The following is a 16,829-nucleotide window of genomic DNA, read 5'->3' as shown; positions in this document are numbered from 1 at the left end:
GAACTCATCTACCTCCATAGTTTAATAAACATTTGCAGCTTTTAACACGGGAGGTGAGGAATTGGGCGGGCAGCGGGTTTGGGAGACCCTCTGAGCCGCACGCTGGGAGGTGACAGCCACCGGCAGCTCCGGGAGCTCCTCGGCCCCCGCCCGTCCCCGCTGCGTCCAGCACCGGCAAAGGTGGGTGCGATGGAGCCCTGTCCTGCCAGGGCTTTCCAAACCCTCTCACCCTTCTCTGTCCCCCCCTCCACCCCACTCCAGCCCCGGGAATGAGGGTCCTGCTCCCCCAAATATCCCGGCACAAGTTTGGGAGCATCCCGGGGACCATGTGGTTGATCCATGTGGATGCTGGCAGGAGCTGGGGCGTTCGTGCCCTGGGGGTGCAGGGTCCCCCCTTTCAGAGGGCGCTGATGGGGTGCAGTTCGTGGATCCGAGATTCCCGGAGGAATCCGGCTGTCCCCGGGGGATCAGGGAAGCGGAACGTCCCGGGGTCTGTGCGCTCCCGTTGTTTTCAGGAGCGGAATCGGTGCCGGGAGAGGGATGGGAAGAGGAAGGAAAAGTCCCGGGGGGGAGGGACGGGAGAGTTCCGGGAGAGCTCCGGGTGAGCTCCTCAGGAGGGGATCGGCTCCCGCCGGAGACTGGTATGGAATGAGATCCGGCTGCGGGGCGGCAGGATTGGGGTGCAGGGAAGGATTGGGGTGAAGGGAAGGATTTGGATTCAGGGATGAAGGATTGGGGTGAAGGGAAGGATTTGGATTCAGGGATGAAGGATTGGGGTGCAGGATTGGGGTGAAGGGAAGAATTTGGATTCAGGGATGAAGGATTGGGGTGCAGGGGTGTAGGATTGGGGCGCAGTTGCAAAGTTACAGGTTTGGGGTGCAGAGGTGCAGGATTGGGATTCAGGGGTGCAGGGCTCTCCGTCGCACCCCCCTCCGTGCTCCAGCGCTGCTTTCCAGGACCTGAGGCTGACACCCCAGGTAAAGCCGCAATTTAGGGACAAAAGTGGGGATTTCAGGCTGGCGGGGCGGGGGGTCTCATCCAAGCCCCCGTGCCCCGACACCGGGATCCTCTGGGGACATCACGGGGTGACCCGCGGGGCTGGCGATTGTGCGAAACGAGCTCACGTAATAAAATTTACCTGGGCACAAAGTCGGCGGAGCAGAGCTTTGTTACAGCGCTGGCTCTGTGACCGCAGTTAACTCGCGCCGGCTGAGGATACCAGGTCGCTTTTTATACATTTGTTCTTGCAGCAGCGCGTTCCGTGTGTGTATTATGGCTTCGCCAAAGGGGAGGGGATATGAAAATGGTTTCGGGGGGATTATTTACATAGATCCGCCTTGGTTTCCGTCCGCCGGCTCCTGCACAGTGTCCTCTGGTGGTCGTCTTTGGTGGTCAGATGAAGGCTCGCAGTGTTCCTCGGGGTTCAGCTTTTTACCTCTTCCTTGCGGGCGTGCGCAGATCTGTTTTGCGGGTCTCGGCCGCTTTCACAACCTTCTTGTGGTCTCGTAATTCCTCTGTGTTCGCAGAGTCCTTCTGTTTTGGGGTTTTCGATTCCCTGTGCTCGTACAAAACTGGTCTCAGCTGGGTCTGGTCTTACTGTTCTCTTTTTACACAATTCACTTTAACTTACACTGTCAGCATTTATCATTTACCTCTAAAAGTTCCCCTTCGCACAACCTGCCCGATTGTGTCACAGCAAAGCTGGCGGCACCAAAACCCTTTCTGTTTATTTCTCTGTTTTTCAAAGGGCTGCAGGATTGGGGTGCAGAGGTGCAGGATTGGGGTGCAGAGGTGCAGGGCTCTCCGTCGCACCCCCCTCCGTGCTCCAGCGCTGCTTTGCAGGACCTGAGGCTGACACCCCAGGTAAAGTGTGCAATTTAGGGACAAAAGTGGGGATTTCAGGCTGTCAAGGGGGCTCATCCAAGCCCCCGTGCCCCGGCACCGGGGTTCTCTGGGGACATCACGGGGTGACCCGCGGGGCTGGCGGTGACACGTGGCAGGGACAAGCGGAGCCTCGGGCAGGCCCAGGGGGTGCCGAGGCATTGCCAGTCCCGTTGTCACCCCCGGGACACAGGGAGCGGGTCCGTGTGTCCCCAGCTCGGCCGTGTCCTCGCTGGTGGTGATGCCGGTGGCTCTGGAGGTGTCGCAGCGCTCCGGGCGCGGGGCTGGCAGCACCACGGGTGGCACCTGGCTGGCAGCGTCCCCAGGCCGGCAGTGACGTCCTGTGGGACGTGCTGACCCAGCCTCTGCCTTCCAGCGGATCCCGGGCCGGCAGCCAGGACGGCCCTCGGGCAGGATGTTCCCCCCGCCGGGCTGCAGGAGGGGCTTCCCCAGGGAGGTACGTGCGCTTGGGGCTCTGCTGGGGCTGCCGGGGCAGGGTGGGAGCGCAGGAGCGTTCCTGGGGCCAGGGTGGACGCCCGCTGCTCCATCCCTGGGGATGCTGGGGAGCCAGGAGAACATCGCTGCAGTTTGGGGAAGAATCAGGAATCATCTGGGCCTTCAGAGGAGAGAGGAGGGTGGCTGGGTGGGCTCCTGCCTCGCTGAGGCGAGGGTGGAGCGGGGGGCTCATGGCTCTGATCTCTCCACAGCCCGGCCCGTGGTGGGATGGGCCAGGGCCGTGCCCCCCTCCTGGCCCTGAGGACGCCTGGGATGAGCCACCCTGGGAGCACCGGCGCTGGCGGTGCCCGGTAAGGGACAGGGCTGGGGGGAGATGTCACAGGGATGTGTCACAGGGATGTGTCACAGGGATGTGTCACAGGCGCTGCGGGAGCTTCCGAGTTTGTCAGGGAGACCCTCCTGGGGAGCTGCTAAGGGAAGGGACCCCTTGGCTCTCTAAACTCCTTCCTCAAAAAGAGGCTGGATGTGTCTGGATCCAGTTGTGGACCCCCAGGCTCCCAAAACTCCCGAGAGGAGTCTGGACACATCTGGATCCAGTTGTGGACCCCCAGGCTCCCGAAACTCCCAAGAGGAGTCTGGACACATCTGGATCCAGTTGTGGACCCCCAGGCTCCCGAAACTCCCGAGAGGAGTCTGGACACATCTGGATCCAGCTGTGGAGCTGGCCAGCAGTTTGTGTCTAAAGGATTCCACAGCTTCGCCCCCCAGGATTAAGAATGGCAAAACAAATGTATTTACATCGGTAAAATAAATAATTTATTTCGATGGATGGTGCCTAAAGGACCTCAGTCAGTTACCTGATTAATAGCCAGGGCGCTGTTAATTAAACCGATAGTTTCAAAGTTAAATTAGCAATTGTGAGGTGGAGGTTGGTGCTACTCACCCAGACCCACACAAAACTCTTCGGCTCGGCCTCGAGGAGTGGCCTTGAAGGGCTCCAGAAAGGAATCCACGCTCGCTCCTAGGAGGGCCGTGCTGGAATCCCGCTGTTCTGAAGTGGGATTGAGCTTTTGTAGCGCGGACTGAGGGATGTTGGGCATTTTGGGAGCCATTTGTGCTTAAATCAGTGATTGCTGTCCTCTGGTTCCTCCCAGGAAACATCTGCCCCCCACATCCCTGCCGGTGCCAGCTCCTCTCAGGGTTTCACATCCCTGTGGGGTTTCGTTTTGGGATATTTGAGTCAGGCTGCTCTCAGTGTTCTCCAGCACCGCTGGCAGCCTCATCCCCCCTCCACTGCTGCCAATTTTCACTGTTAGGTGAAATCTGAGCTGTTTCACCCGAACTGCATCCTGCAGCAAGGAGGGACTCACCTGCCCAGCCAGGGCAGCCCAAAGCAGGGGCTCCCCCAGAGCAGGAGAGGCAGAAAGAGCTGAGGGTCGCAGTGGGGAGGGGGAACAGCAAGAAAACCACAACATCCCAGTGGGTTTTGTCCTTACCAGTGGCTGTTCCCATTGCAGCCTCATCGCAGGGCCCCGGGACCCATCCCTGGCCCTGGTGACGGCCCTTGGAACGAGGAGGAGGACACGGGGTGGGCACCCCACGACTGTCCCCCGCCACCCCCTTGGGATGACAGAGACTTCCAAGGACCTGAGGACGGCTTTGGAGAGGGCTGGCACCCGGTGAGGGGGAGATGGGCTGGGGGGTGGTGGCAGCCACAGGACCGAGTGGGTAAAATGGACAAGGACAGCGTGTGGGGACCCTCTGTGCTGTGCAGCCACAGCTCCCCCTGTCCCATTCCCTGCCTAAACCCACCCCCTTCCCCGCAGGAGCTGCCCCCAGAGCCCTGGCCTGAATTCCCCGAGGAGGAGCAGCCCCCACCCTGGCCCCCCGCCAGCCCTCCACGGTGGGTGCCGGGCTCGGGGGGCTCGGGGGGTCTGTGTGCCTGTGGGGTGGCACTCGGGGCCACCAGGGCTGGGCACAGCCACGGGTGACGCGGTGAAAGCTGTCCCCACCTGGGCTGGGATTGCACAGAGACCCCTCCCAGCCTAAACCCCCCCCACCCTGGGGCTGTGCTCCTGCAGGATCCGAGGAGCTTTCCGGGGACACTGCCCGCCCTGGAGCTGCCCCCGCCGGGGTGGGAGACGCGGCCGCCGCCCCCGCAGGAGCCACCACCGGCAGCTGACCCTGGTTCCCCGGGTGTGGTGTCCCCGGCCCCCCCGAGGTCTGTGCTGACCCCGTGGCCTCTCCCCGGTGCTCTGCAGCCTCTCCTGGGGCAGGGTGAGGAGTCTGTCCCGCTGTTTCTCACCCTGCAGAGTACAAGCCGCACTCCAAGGCCTCTCCTGCCCTCTCCAAGAGGAGCAAGCCGGCGGCCGGGAAGGAGCTGCAGCCCCCAGATCCTCCCCAGCCCCTTTTACCCCTCCGAGGTGCTGCGGAGAGGCCGGAACAGACACAGGTTGTGGGGTTTTACCCGTCCCCTCCCCATCCCACGCCAGGAGTGTGCTCACCCTGAGCCTCGCACGGTGTCGTGGTTTCCTGCAGGATGTGCCCGTGGAAGGTCTGCCTCCTGGGAATGTCCTGGAGCCCCCCAGTCCGGCTGGGAGCCCTCCAGAGAGCCCAGCTGCCGATGCCGGTGCTGTGACCCCGGTAGGAGATCCCCTCCTGCTGCCAGGGATGCTCCCACCCCTGGAGCTACCCGGCTCAGGGGTCTCTTTGGCCGCTGTAACATCTCCCTGCTCTCTCTCCTCCAGCCCTCTCCCTCTCCACCTCGCTGTCTCTTTGCCAGGCATGGGATTTTTCCAGGCTCTTCTCCGTGATTTCCCTTGGGTTTTAGCGCCCTGTCCGTCCCATGCCCATCTCTTCTCCCGGGACAGATGTGTCCTCATGCCATTGCCTGTCCCCAGGTTGAGCTGGAAGCTGGGCAGACCCCTGTGGACAGCCAGCATCAGGATCCCTGTGCTTTGGGAGCAGATCCAGCCCCTCCGGGGGAGAGCTCTGCCGGGATCCAGGAGCACTTTGAGGTATGGGATCACTGGGGAGTGGCACGGGGTCAGCTCCAGGCTCCCCAAATGCTCCCACCAGCTGCACACAGCTTCCCCTATGGATGTTTTCCATTCCCACCCTAAAGCAGAGCCTGGAGGGAGGCACAGCCCCCTTCCCAGACCCTTTGTCCCCTCTGTGGACTCGGTAACGTTTCCCCAGGTAGAGCCGTGCACTCCAGCTGTCCCCAAGGCTGGCGCTGGGGATGGGTCACATCCCCAGAGCCCAGCAGCCCCTCCGGACCCTGCCAAGAGGGAACTCCTGGAATCCAGCTCCTCTGGAGAGGCAGAGGCTGAGCTCAGCCCACATTGCTGGGAACAGCAGCCGGCCGGAGCTGGGGAAGCCGAGGCAGCAGCTGCCGAGGGCGGGGTGAGTTTGGGGTGTGGGGCAGCTCCACGCCGTGTCCCCACCCTGTGTGAGAGCCCCTCGAGGCCACTGCTGCCGGTGGGGCCATGCTGGCAGCGCTGTCCCTGCCCAGCCACCGCCCTCCTCCCCCAGCCACTCTCTCCCCCAACAGCCTCTGCAGAGCCTTCAGCCACCTGAAAACCCTCAGGTCCCTCCAGGAGCTGCAGCAGAACCTGAGGCACAGCCCAGCCGGGCTTCTCCTGCTGCCTGCACCACACCAGAGACCTCCCCAGGGCCCCAGGACCCGCCTGGGTGCGGCGAGGCAAAGCCGGTACGGGGTCCGGGTGCCCCCCAAGCACCTCGGGGTCCCCACGCGGGGCCGGTGTCCTGGGCTTGGGACACTGCTGTAGCCAGAGGGGGATCCCTGCAGGATCCGGGGCTGGGGTTAAAGGGCAGCTTTGTCTGGAGGCAGAGCCCGTGTCGGCCCCGCTGCCGGCCGAGCCGGAGATGCCGATAAACGGGAGACGGCTGGGAAAGAAGCCAGGGAAGTAACCGGAGGCTTGGGAGCGCGCTGGAGCATGAACGACCCTGGGACTGGAGCTCTGAGGAAGCCGAGGAGAGCCCTCCAGAGCAGCTTAATTACTGCCTAACGAGGGAGAGAAATGCTGGGCTGAGAAATTGGGGCAGAGGGGGAGTGGGGGCAGCTTTGGCACCTGAGGGAGGGGTGACAAACCCGTGGCTCCTTCCACAGAGTGGCCAGTCCTGGGCTAGTGACCAGCACTGACAGCTCCAGTTTGGCTCAGTCCCTTTCCCCTCTGACCCTTCCTCACCTTTTCCACCTCCCAGGCTGTGTCTGGCCGGCACCAGCTGTGCTCCACGCTCCCCACACCATTCCCAGCCGGCATCGATTTCCGCTCCGCCGCCGTCCTCGCCAGGAAGGCAGAGATCGAGCTGGTGAGTCCTGGCAGGCCCTGGATGAGCACCTGGGTGTCTGGGACTGGCTGCAGGGTGGGGGGACTCACCTGAGGACCTGTGGGAGCGATGGTGGGTGGTGGGGGGTGTGAATTTGGCATTTTGGGGGGCACTGATGGTTGCAGGGGAAGGTGCTGCGGGCAGTAAGGGGTTTGCAGGGGCTCAGGTGCTCTTTGGGGGCTCTGTGGACTAAAACCAGGGGTTGTTTGGTGCTGCTTTTGGGGTGCTGACCCCGTGCCCCTCCCCTGCAGTCGTACCAGCAGTTCAGCCTGACCATCGCCGTGGTGGCCACGATGCTGCTGCAGAAGGAGCCCTCGATGGAGGCGGCGCTGGGGCTGGCGCTCAGGGCCAACCTCCGCCAGCGCCGCATCCACCACCTGCAGGAGCTGGAGGATTTCATCGACAGCTACGACTCGGCCACCGCCAGCCTCTGATGGCAGCCACCCCCTCCTGCCAGCTGGGTGGGGGGCGATGGGGGCTGTGACAGCGCTTTGGGGTGCTCGGGAGGGTGCTGAGCCTGCGGGACAAGGTGGGATGGGCACATTGGCAGCCCCACCCTCCTGGAGAAGGAGGGCGAGCAGGATCTGTTTGGCAGCTGAAGTTTTACTGGTTTTACTGGAGGGTGATGGCAGGGAGGGCAGCAGTCCCTCTCCTCCATTCCTGATTCTTGGGGATGTGTCCCCAAACCCCAGCGAGTGTTTTTGGGTTTAAATCTAGAAATAAACCGTGTTCTTTTTGCAGCCCTTGCTCTGTTCCCGCTCTCCTGGGGCTGCTGAGGGGGGGTCCCGCGGTGACCCCCGGCTGTGGCAGAGGGCAGAGGTCACTCCCAGGGACACGGTCAGCATCCCAAGGGGCTGGGAAGGAACAGGGCAGGCTCAGGAGACCCTTCTGCGTTCAGATTTCAGCCAAACTTTATTGGAGCTTCATCATCGTTAGAGCTGTGCCCCTGGTCCCCTCCGGGACACGGTGCCACCAGGGATGGAGAGCAGGTGGCAGTGGGGCACGGAGCAGTCCAGGGAAGGATCCCACGTGCTCCCCAGCCGTGGGGTGATGCAGGCAGCTGCCCTTGTCTGGAGCTGCGGCCGCTCTCCCCGGAGCTGCCGCCTTGTCTGCGGTGCTGGAGGCCCTGCTCGGCTGCCGGCCCCGCTCCCTTCCTGCTTTACCTGTTCCTAATTGCGGGAGAGGCCGGCAGGAATTGCAGGCTCTGCTCTGCCAGCAGCCGCCGGGGGGGAAGGATCCCAGCAGCTTCTCCCACCAGCCTTGGGCCGCGTCCAGGACGCGCTTGGAACGCGTTGAGGCCGTGGCAGGACCTGGCAGGACCTGGCAGGACGGCAGTGCCACTCGGGGACCCCTGGACCCCGCGGTTAGGACACGCTGCAGTGCTTGGCCGTCCTGCCCCTGCCCCTCCCCGGGGGCTCCCTGCCCAGGGAATTCATCCCGGGCTTGGGGATGGGCTTCCCGAAAAAGAAGCCCTCCTCCTCCGAGTCTGAGTCCGAAGATGAGGAGCAGGTGGGGCACCAGGAGTCGTCCTCCTCCGTGCCGTCCTCTGGCCGGGGGCTGTGTCGGGGAGGGGATGTGCCCGCTTGGAAGTGTGGGTTTGCATTGCCTGCGGCTGTTCGGGGGTCAGGGCCCCCCAAAAGCAGGTGGCCCAAGGCTCCAGGCTCGTTGGGCCCCTCTGGGCTGGGCTGGGGGGCCGAGGGGTGGCCAGCTGGGGGTCCCAGCGTCCCCATGTGCTCCTTGGCAGCATCACTGCTCCGCTCCTTTGCGGCTGCTCCGAGATCCTCCGGGCTCCTGAACGCGGGGTGCACGGGGGCCTGATCCGAAAATGCCTCTGGAAGAGGGAAAGTGGGCCTAAGTGAGGACGGAGAAGGCTCAGCCAGCCTTCCCACAGCAGGGGTTGTCTTGGGACACAACAGGGCGGCACCGACCCACCCCCAGCTCCTCCCGTGGGTGGAGGGCTGGGGGTTTATCCCCACTTCCCACGGTGTGACATTCCCAGTAAAGTCCCCAGCAGCTGGGCAGAGCCTGGATTTGCTCCCACTCCCGTCCCACCCCCATCTACCAGCCCACCACGATCCTACCGGCCCCTTCCCCCCGCAGCCTGCAGCCCCCCGCTGCCGAGGTCCTGCCGGCCGGGCCGGCTCGGGAGAGCGGCGTGGAGTCGGGGGATGGAGCAGAGGCGAAAGCCGAGTCGGAGGAGTCGGAAGAGGCGGTGGAAGAGGCATCCTGGCCCCGGCTGCAGGTGTCGGAGCAGAAGAGGCGGCCGCGGCGGCAGGCGAGGGGCTGTCCCCGCAGCGGCTTTCGGCACAGGCTGCAGCAGAAGCAGGCGGCTCGGGCGTGCCAGTGCAGCCCCTGGTGTGTGACCTCCTCGCTGTCAGCACCTGGGGGGCAACCACAGCTGAGGGGAGTGCCCAAATCCATCCTCCCGCGTGCCCAAATCCATCCTCCCGCGTGCCCAAATCCATCCTCCGTGCCGAGCCGCGGGGCTCCGGCTCCGCAGCCTTCCCAGCGGGGGGCAGGGGAGCCGGGCGGGGGTCGCGGCCGTACCGATGGGGTCCCCGCAGGCCTGGCACGGCTCGGCAAAGAGGCTCTCGAAGCAGCCCCGGCAGCAGGGCCGGCCGCTCCTCATCACGTAGCGCTGCCCGCGCAGGGGCTCGTCGCATTCCAGGCAGCAGAAGTGCTCCAGGTGCCAGCGCCGGCCCTCGGCCTCGATGCACTCTTCCATGAAGATCAGCTGGAGTGGGAAAACAACCCACATCCTCTCAGCACCCCGCTGGAAAACCCGCGGCCCAGCCGTGCTTTGCTGTGCTGAGGAGGAGCCCCCGGCCCGTGGGGCTCTCTGCAAGGTCCAGGAAGGAATATTCCTGCAGCCCATCAGCGGTTCTGATGGATTTGGAGCCCCCAGCCAGGCTTGGGGGCATTTAACAGCCAAAGGGGGGGTCAAAGGCTCCCCCTGCCCGGCACCCACCTGGTCGCAGGAGGCACAGCGGGGTCGGAAGAGCTCGGCGTGGTGCCGGCCGCAGTAGATCCTCCCATCCTGCTGGAAGTAGATGAGATCCACCAGCTGCTGCTGGCAGAAGTGGCAGGAGAAGCAAGACGGGTGCCAGAACTGGTCCCCCAGGCGAGAAGCTGAAACCCCCGGGTCCCCTTTGTTCAGCCTCCGACCGCACTGCAAGGCAGAGGGACACCAGGTTTGGGGCCGGGCTGGCTTTTGGGGCCGGCTCCCTGCCAGGGAATGGGTGCTGGAGGGGACACCTCACCTTCCTGCAGGGACAGCCATGGCAGGGACCCGGCACGGGACACGCCAGCCCCTGGCCCAGGGCCTCCTGTCTGCGGCGGGCGCTGAAGGCTCGGAGCTGCCGCCGCTCCTCCTCGGCGAGGTCGGGGCAGTACCGCTCCTGCGGGGGCACGGGGGTCAGGGCGGGCACGGGGTGAGCCCGGGGAGGGGGCAGCACCCGAAAAAGAGGGGTCTTACATCGCAGTCCTGAGGAGGCAGCTGCTGCAGGAGGGCTCTGGCGCGGAGCCGGGTCCTGTCAGAGGGAGAGCCCGGCTGCGGCGAGCGGGGCCCGAAGCACGGCGGGGCCTTGGGAGAAACGGGCAGAATTTTAGGGGGGTTAAAGTGTGTTTAGCTTGCAGTCGCTGAAATGCGTGTTTAACCCCGGGAAAGGGGGTGCTCTGCTGTAGGAACCACCCGGGGCTGGGGGAGAGCTGGGTGCTGCCCACCTCGGGGGGCGCGGGGTCTGCGGAGGGCTCCAGGTACTCTTCCAGGGCACAGCCGGAGTCGCTGTCAGACGAGGCCGGGGGGAGGCCGGTGTTGGTGCCGCAGGGGGAAGGCTCGTCCCGCTGGGGCCATGCAGGGCTCTGCAGGGACATGAGCTGGGAACAGAGAGCCAGAGCTGGTCAGACACGAGGTAGGGAGCAGGGACCCATCCCAGGACGCGTGTCCTGTCTCCATGTGGCAGCCGGACACGCAGCCCCTCGTCCCAGGAAGGGACCCTGGTGCAGATCCAGCTGGGATGATGCTCCACACTGCCATGACCTCAAGACCTTTAAGGCTGAACTGCTGCAGCAGTCTAAGGGATTTTGGGGGGCTCCTTTCCCTTTGGGGGTTGCAGCAAACCCACACCACGGATTTGGGCACTCGGGGCTTTGTCTGCCAGGCGGGAGGGGATGGGAATGGGGTGAAGTCAGGCAGGGAACACTCCCAAGCGGGAGCTTTCCCCCAGCTGCCACCAGCCCTTTGCTGGCACGGCTAATCCCGGGTCTAGTGGCCCATCCCTGAGTGGGAACAGACGGAGGTTGAGCCCAACTCAGTGGAAAATAATTCCTTCTCCTTGGGCTGCCATTGTTCTGCCCCAGGGCTGTTCCTGCCCAGCTGTCCAAGCCCACACCCGCACGCCTGGCTCGGGGTTACGCAGTGGAAACCCATCGGCTGCCATCCCCTCCTCCCCACGCGGGCGCTTTCCACCGCGCTTCCTTCCTGCCCTGGCTTTCCAAAACAAAGGCGAGATGCTGATGTGGTAGCTCCTGGGGTTCCCTGGATGCCAGCCTGGAGCCTGACGCCCTCAACCTGTGCTTCCTGCCCTGGCGTGGGGAGTGAGGGTGGGATGGAGCTGAACCCCTTCTCCCGGGGGGAAAATCACGGGCCTGTGACCAAACGCCCGCAGGGATTCACCCTGTGAATCTCTGCATCCGTCCATCATGGATGGATCAGCTGCTCTGGAAAGTGTTTCATGCAGAAAACAGTCTCAAGGTTGAGGGGTGAGAACCCCCAGACTACGAAATTTTGGTTGTCGTACACCTCTGCCACCATGAGGACCCATCCCCTGCTCCATGCTGGGATGGTGCTGCTGTGTCCCCCCTCCCAGGGACATCCCAGTGTCCCCAGTGCTCCCACTGAACACTTCCAACATGCCCAGCTCAGCCCCTGCTCCCCTTGTGCCCCTTCCCGAGCAGCATCTCGGGCTGCTGGGATGCGGGACCCAAAGGGGGCAGCTCTGGGGCCGGGAGCAGGTGGGATCAACCGGGGCAGCTCAGGTTTCCCTGCCCCGCTGCCGGGCCAATGATTAACGCTGCAGATCGGCTAATCAGCGAGATAAAACAAAAGGGCTGCTGGCTTTTTCCTGGGCTTTGGGCTCTGGCACCCCGCGGCAGCCCGGGGGGGATGCCGGGCTGGCTGCAGGGTGCTGTTCAAAGCTGTGCTCTGGGATAGGCATGAAATAATCTGGCTTGACTGTGAATTTGCCGGCCAAAAAGAGCCCTGGCCTTGCTGGCTCGGCGAGGAAGCATAGCTGGGCCAGGAAAGAACCTCGGCTCTACAGGAGGAGCAGGGCGGTGTGAGAGCCTGGGGATGCTGAGTGGGGACCCTCACGGGCTTGGTGCCCAGCCCCAGCTCTGCTGCTGCCTGGTTTGGGAAAGGTGTCCCTGTTTCTTCCTCCCGGTGGGAGCTGGGTGGCATTCCCGGCCTGCGCTTGGCTCATTAAGCCTCCAAACTGCATTTGTGTAATCTCTTGGGGCTTTGCTGTTAATTAGACCCCTCCGATGCTCTGGGGGCTCAGCAGGGCTGGCAGTGCCGGCCTGGCCCCAGCCCCGTGTGGCACAGGGACCCCATCCAAAGGCCACCAGCGCAGTGGGGTGACGCTGGGGGAGAGAGGCTTGGGCAGGGCTCCTGGCTGCTGTGAACGCGCAGGGATGTGCCAGAGAGCCCAGCCCAGCCCAGTTTGATGCGATTACGCTGGCTGGCAGCCGTCTGGGCTGTAAACAAGTCCCTGTAATTAGCCCCAGACGGTGACAGAGGTACGCGCCTCCCATGCTAAAGAGCCGGGCAGCCCCAACAGGTCTGGCTCCTCTGCTCCCCGTCCCTGTCCCCTCTTCCTTCCTGCCCTCCCTTGCTGCCTCCAGGCGCTCCTGCTGTTGCCCTTCCCTGCCGGCCTGCCAAGGGATGCAGGGATGCTCCCGGCCTGCCTCAAACCCTGGGATCGGGCGCCGGGGGGGAGGTGGCACCATGGTGGCACTTTAGGGAGCTGCTTCTCCCTGCCAGCAAGTCCCCAAGAAGGGACATGTGACAGACCAGTCGGGCAGGCTGGGTGGCACTGGCTGTCATTTGCCTTGCCTGTAAATCCTCTTGTCCTGCCTGTGGGAGCTCCTCCGGATGCGTTCACCCAACTCCTCTTGCTCTCCAAAGGATCGGAAGCCGCCACAGCTCCCTGGCTGCAAGAGGCTGAGATTCCTGGGAATACTAATCTGCTTTGGCTCCCCGGGAGCAGCCCCTGTGTCCAGCTGGCTGCGGGAGCCTGTGTGGGCTCCCAGCCCTCTGCTGCCAAGGTCACACATTAACTTGGAGCGCAGCCACCCCAGCCCGCTCGGAATTCAGCACAGGCTCCCTGTTCCCAGCGCGGCCGGGGAGCTGCATCCCTGCCACAGCTTCGCTTTTGCAGAGTCCCCAGGAAACACAACATCTCCAAAAAGCCCCTCAGCAGCACCGGCAGCTCCCAGAGGCACAGCTCCACGCTGGCCTCACCCACGGGATAACCTGTTTTTGCTTGAGCTCCCATCAACACAGCTGCTGTGCTGGAGGAGCAGGGAATAAAGATGCAGAGCAATAAAGATACAGAGCAATAAAGATGCATCTTTTGGGGCGAGATAAGCTGAGGTCTGGCAAGGAGAGCTGGAGCAGCGAGTCCTGCCCGACCTGGAGCCGGTCTCACCGAGGAGCCCACGGTGCCTTTTGGACCTGGGGCGGCACCAGGTGGAGCAGCCCTTGGTGCCGCTGGCTGGGCACAGCAGTGTCGCGGCCCTCGCTTTAAAAAAAGGCCTTTGCAGCCCCCCAGAATGATGGGGGAGGGTGTCAGCACCCTGCTCCGCCACGCAGCACCGTGCCACCAGCGGGGACCGTGGCCTGTTTGCTCACCGGGGGATGTGCCCGTGTTGCAAAAGGCTTTTCCTGCTGTGTTTTCCCCCCCATCCCGCAGGCACGGCCGGGAGCAGTAACCCATTAACCCACCCTGGCTCGCCCATTCGTACATCGGCAGGGACGGACCGAGACCCCCGCCCCTCCCTCCTCTCCCCGTGACCGCCGGGATGAAGACCCTCCACCGCACCCCACCCCTCGCTGTGGCCACCAGATTTCAGCCCGGCACGTCTGAAGGGGCCCAGCTCCATCCCCAAGCCCGAACCATCCCATTCCCGGCCAGTCCCAGGTGGGGAGGGATGGTGGGACCAGCCCCCCTTCCCGGAGCCCCCCGTCCTGCCGGGCAGCGCTGCCCGCGCACCTGCGGGCTGGCAGAGCCTGGCACGATGGAACGGGCGGCACCTCCTGCTCTCAGGGGACATTTCCCGACAACAAAGACCGCGGGAGCAGCGATATTACCTCCCCCCCGCCCCAAAAAAAAAATCTCCAGACAGCCCAAATCCCCCTGCTCTCCCTCGCTCCCGTCCCCTTCCCCTCGCAGCAACTCCCGACGCGGGACCCTCCCGCTGCCCCTTCCTCTAAATCTCCCTCTCCCCCAGCTCCATCTCCACACTGGAGCGGGGAGAGCCGAGCCCGGGTGTCCCTTCCAGCCGCACGTACCTGTCCTTTCCCGGCGCTCCGGGCCCCGCGCTCCGCCGCTGCGGGCTCGGCCGCCCGCTCCAGCCCCGCGCCGGCCGCCGCCGTCCCGCCCTGCTCCGGAGGACGCGAGGGAATGGAGCCTGGGCTGGGAAAACTTTGCAAAGCGAAAGGAAAACATCCAAGCTCAGTCAGGGAAACGCTTTTTTTTTTTTCTTTTTTTTTTTTTTTTTTTTTTTTCCCTTCCTCTCTCTCTTTTTTTTTCCCCCTGCCTGCCCAGGCACTGGCTCCGCGGCAGCCGGGGTCCTAATTACAGGCTTTTTAGCCTAAACCTCGGGAGCCAGCCAATGGCTGGAATTCCAGGGCAGGCAGGGAGGGGAAGGGGGGGGGGGTACATTAACCCTACAGGGGAAAGAGCTCCCGATGACATCTGGCTCGCTCCTACCTCTCATTTTCCGAGCGCCCGCGCCCTTCCCTCCATCTGCGGCTCGGTTCACCCCAGGTTGCCGTTTGATGACTTCTATGATCCCGCGCGGTGATTTATTTCCCTGCCGAGATCAGAAAGAGTTGAAGCTTCATGAAAGAGGGGGAAGTGTCATTACACCCCAATTTAGAGGTGGAGAAACTTTGGCTGGGCTCTCACAAAGGAGTTAGCCAGCGGCAAGTCAGGATGTCCTAGTTTCCACAAGCCCTGAACACCTGACGAGGCTCCTCCAAGCCATTCCAGACCGGCTCCGGCTGCAGCAATTCCACCCGGGCAGGAGTCAGGGTAAAATTTATCAGAGCCTGATGCGAGGCACAGCGTCCTTGCTGTGTTTCTGTGGGTTTCTCACGACGCCGTAAGATTTTCCTGCCTGCTGATGGGACTTTGGGGATGAGCAGGGACACAGCATCCCCCAAAAAACCCTCACGGCTGCGGGGACCAGGCTGGATCTCTGCCACCTGCGTGGTCCCGGGAGCTTCGGCTCATTTTGGGAGCCCCGAGGGGTGCAGATGTCTCGTGTAGGTTCTGGGAACAGGGTCAGGACTGCAGCCAAAATCCACAGGGGTGGTAATTTGGCAGAGGAGGTGGCCAGGCTCCATGACAAGCCCGTGGCACCACTGGGCGAGGCTGTGCAGGGCGGTGTTGGGGCACAGGTTATTGTGCTGCTTTATGGAAGTGGCTGCCCCTGGATCCCTGGAAGTGTCCAAGGCCAGGTTGGATGGGGCTTGGAGTAACCTGGGATGGTGGAAGGTGTCCCTGCCCGTGGCACGAATGGGATTTTTTAAGGTCACTTCCAACCCAAACCATTCGAGGATTCTCTGCAAAATCCCCGGGGCAGGGGGAGAAGCAGGAGGAAAAGGAGGAGGGCTGAGCACCTCCACATGCTGCCGCTTTCCCTCCCTGCGCAGGGGTCCCACCGGGGCTGTCCAGCCGGGGCTGTCACCCCCCAGGCTCCCTTTGAGGTCTCCGATGTCCCCGGGCTGTGAATCCGCTGTTTGGCTTCGCTGGGAGGTTGGTCCCTGCGGCTTTATCTTGGCTCGTTTGCTGCTCTGGACTTCGTCCCCGCGGGTGGTGGCAGGGCCCCCCTTCCTCCCCTGCTCCCCCCACGCTCCCCCATCCCTGCACAGGGCGGAAGGATTCATGGGCAAAGTCCTCCTGGGGAGACACGCCGGGCACGGGGACAGACGGGTCACTCGGGGCTTTCCCGAGGTGGCACCAGCCACTGCTCCATGGCAACACCCCGGAGCAGCGCGGTGGCACCGGCGCGTGGCCGCAGTGTCCCCACGGAGGGCAGGGACACAGCTCGGGGGCTCCGCGTGGGAATGTCGGGATGAGGAGCCGGCGGCTCCAAACCCAGGGCTGATGTCCGGCAGCTCCACGCCGGAACCGTGGGTGCGATTGGAATTTTAAAACCTGGAACTGTGGAATCTGCAGCTCGGGTTCACTCTCCTCGGGGACTCCCTGTGTCCTGGGTGTGCCCTGGACCCTCCCCATGTGTTCCCGGCCGGGCAGCTGTGCCCCATCCCGGCCCAGATGGGCATTCTGGGTTCAGGCAGGGTCCTGCACAGCCGGACCACGAGCATTCAGGAGCCCTGCGAGGCGGTCTGGGGGTGCAGCGGGACCCCAGCAGTACCCCGGCATTGCCCGCATTGGTTTAGTGCTCCGGGACTGGTGGGACTGGGCCGGGGACGCTGAGAGTGCTTCAGCCTCCCCGAGCCCCCTCCTTCCCCAACGCTCCTCTAGAGTCTCCCTCTACTCCAGACCCCCCCAAATCCCCCTCCCCTGACCGAGAGCATCCTTCCATCCCAGACCCCCCCAAATCCCCCTGCACTGACCCCTCAGCCCCTCTCCTTCCCCAGACCCCTACCCGATCCCCCTCCATCGATCCCCCTCGAGCATCCCCCGAACCCAGACCCCTCAAATCCTCTTCCAGCGTCCCCCCAGCCCCTCTCCTTCCTCAGACCCCTGCCCAATCCTCCCCCACTGATCCCCCACGACCATCCCCCGACCCAAGCCCCCAAATCCCCCTTCGCTGACCCACCCCAGCGTCCTCTCCTGCCTCAGACCCCCAAACCCTCTCACTGACCCCCCAAAACCCTCCCGTTCATC

General features: G+C 63.8%; 1 protein-coding gene and 1 pseudogene across 3 annotated transcripts; one reads left to right on the top strand and one right to left on the bottom strand.

Annotated features, from left to right (window-relative positions):
- Nucleotides 1-7,430, top strand: part of LOC121657717 — an 8,909-nt pseudogene extending 1,479 nt beyond the window's left edge.
- Nucleotides 7,431-7,579: 149 nt separating this feature from the next.
- On the bottom strand, nucleotides 7,580-15,248 carry PRICKLE4 (prickle planar cell polarity protein 4). 3 transcript variants are annotated; one of them, XM_042013741.1, is made up of 10 exons: nucleotides 14,880-15,246; nucleotides 14,682-14,784; nucleotides 14,261-14,393; nucleotides 10,414-10,566; nucleotides 10,166-10,273; nucleotides 9,951-10,088; nucleotides 9,659-9,859; nucleotides 9,238-9,424; nucleotides 8,772-9,071; nucleotides 7,580-8,521 (listed from the first exon to the last, which is right to left on the bottom strand). In XM_042013741.1, the coding sequence occupies exons 4-10, from the start codon at nucleotides 10,561-10,563 to the stop codon at nucleotides 8,055-8,057; spliced, it is 1,551 nt and encodes a 516-aa protein (XP_041869675.1). In that variant the 5' UTR covers nucleotides 10,564-10,566; nucleotides 14,261-14,393; nucleotides 14,682-14,784; nucleotides 14,880-15,246; the 3' UTR covers nucleotides 7,580-8,054. The 3 variants fall into 3 exon arrangements, with proteins under 3 accessions (XP_041869675.1, XP_041869674.1, XP_041869672.1); XM_042013740.1 differs by having other exon boundaries at nucleotides 14,936-15,246; XM_042013738.1 differs by having other exon boundaries at nucleotides 14,682-15,248.
- Nucleotides 15,249-16,829: the final 1,581 nt, after the last annotated feature.

Source organism: Corvus kubaryi, unplaced genomic scaffold (assembly GCF_017639235.1).
Source record: "Corvus kubaryi isolate FWS band 111438036 unplaced genomic scaffold, C.kubaryi_AGA036_p1.0 split1-37355, whole genome shotgun sequence".
Taxonomy (NCBI): Eukaryota; Metazoa; Chordata; class Aves; order Passeriformes; family Corvidae; genus Corvus; species Corvus kubaryi.
Note: the sequence above shows the minus strand (reverse complement) of the source record. Positions and strands in the feature narration are given on the sequence as shown.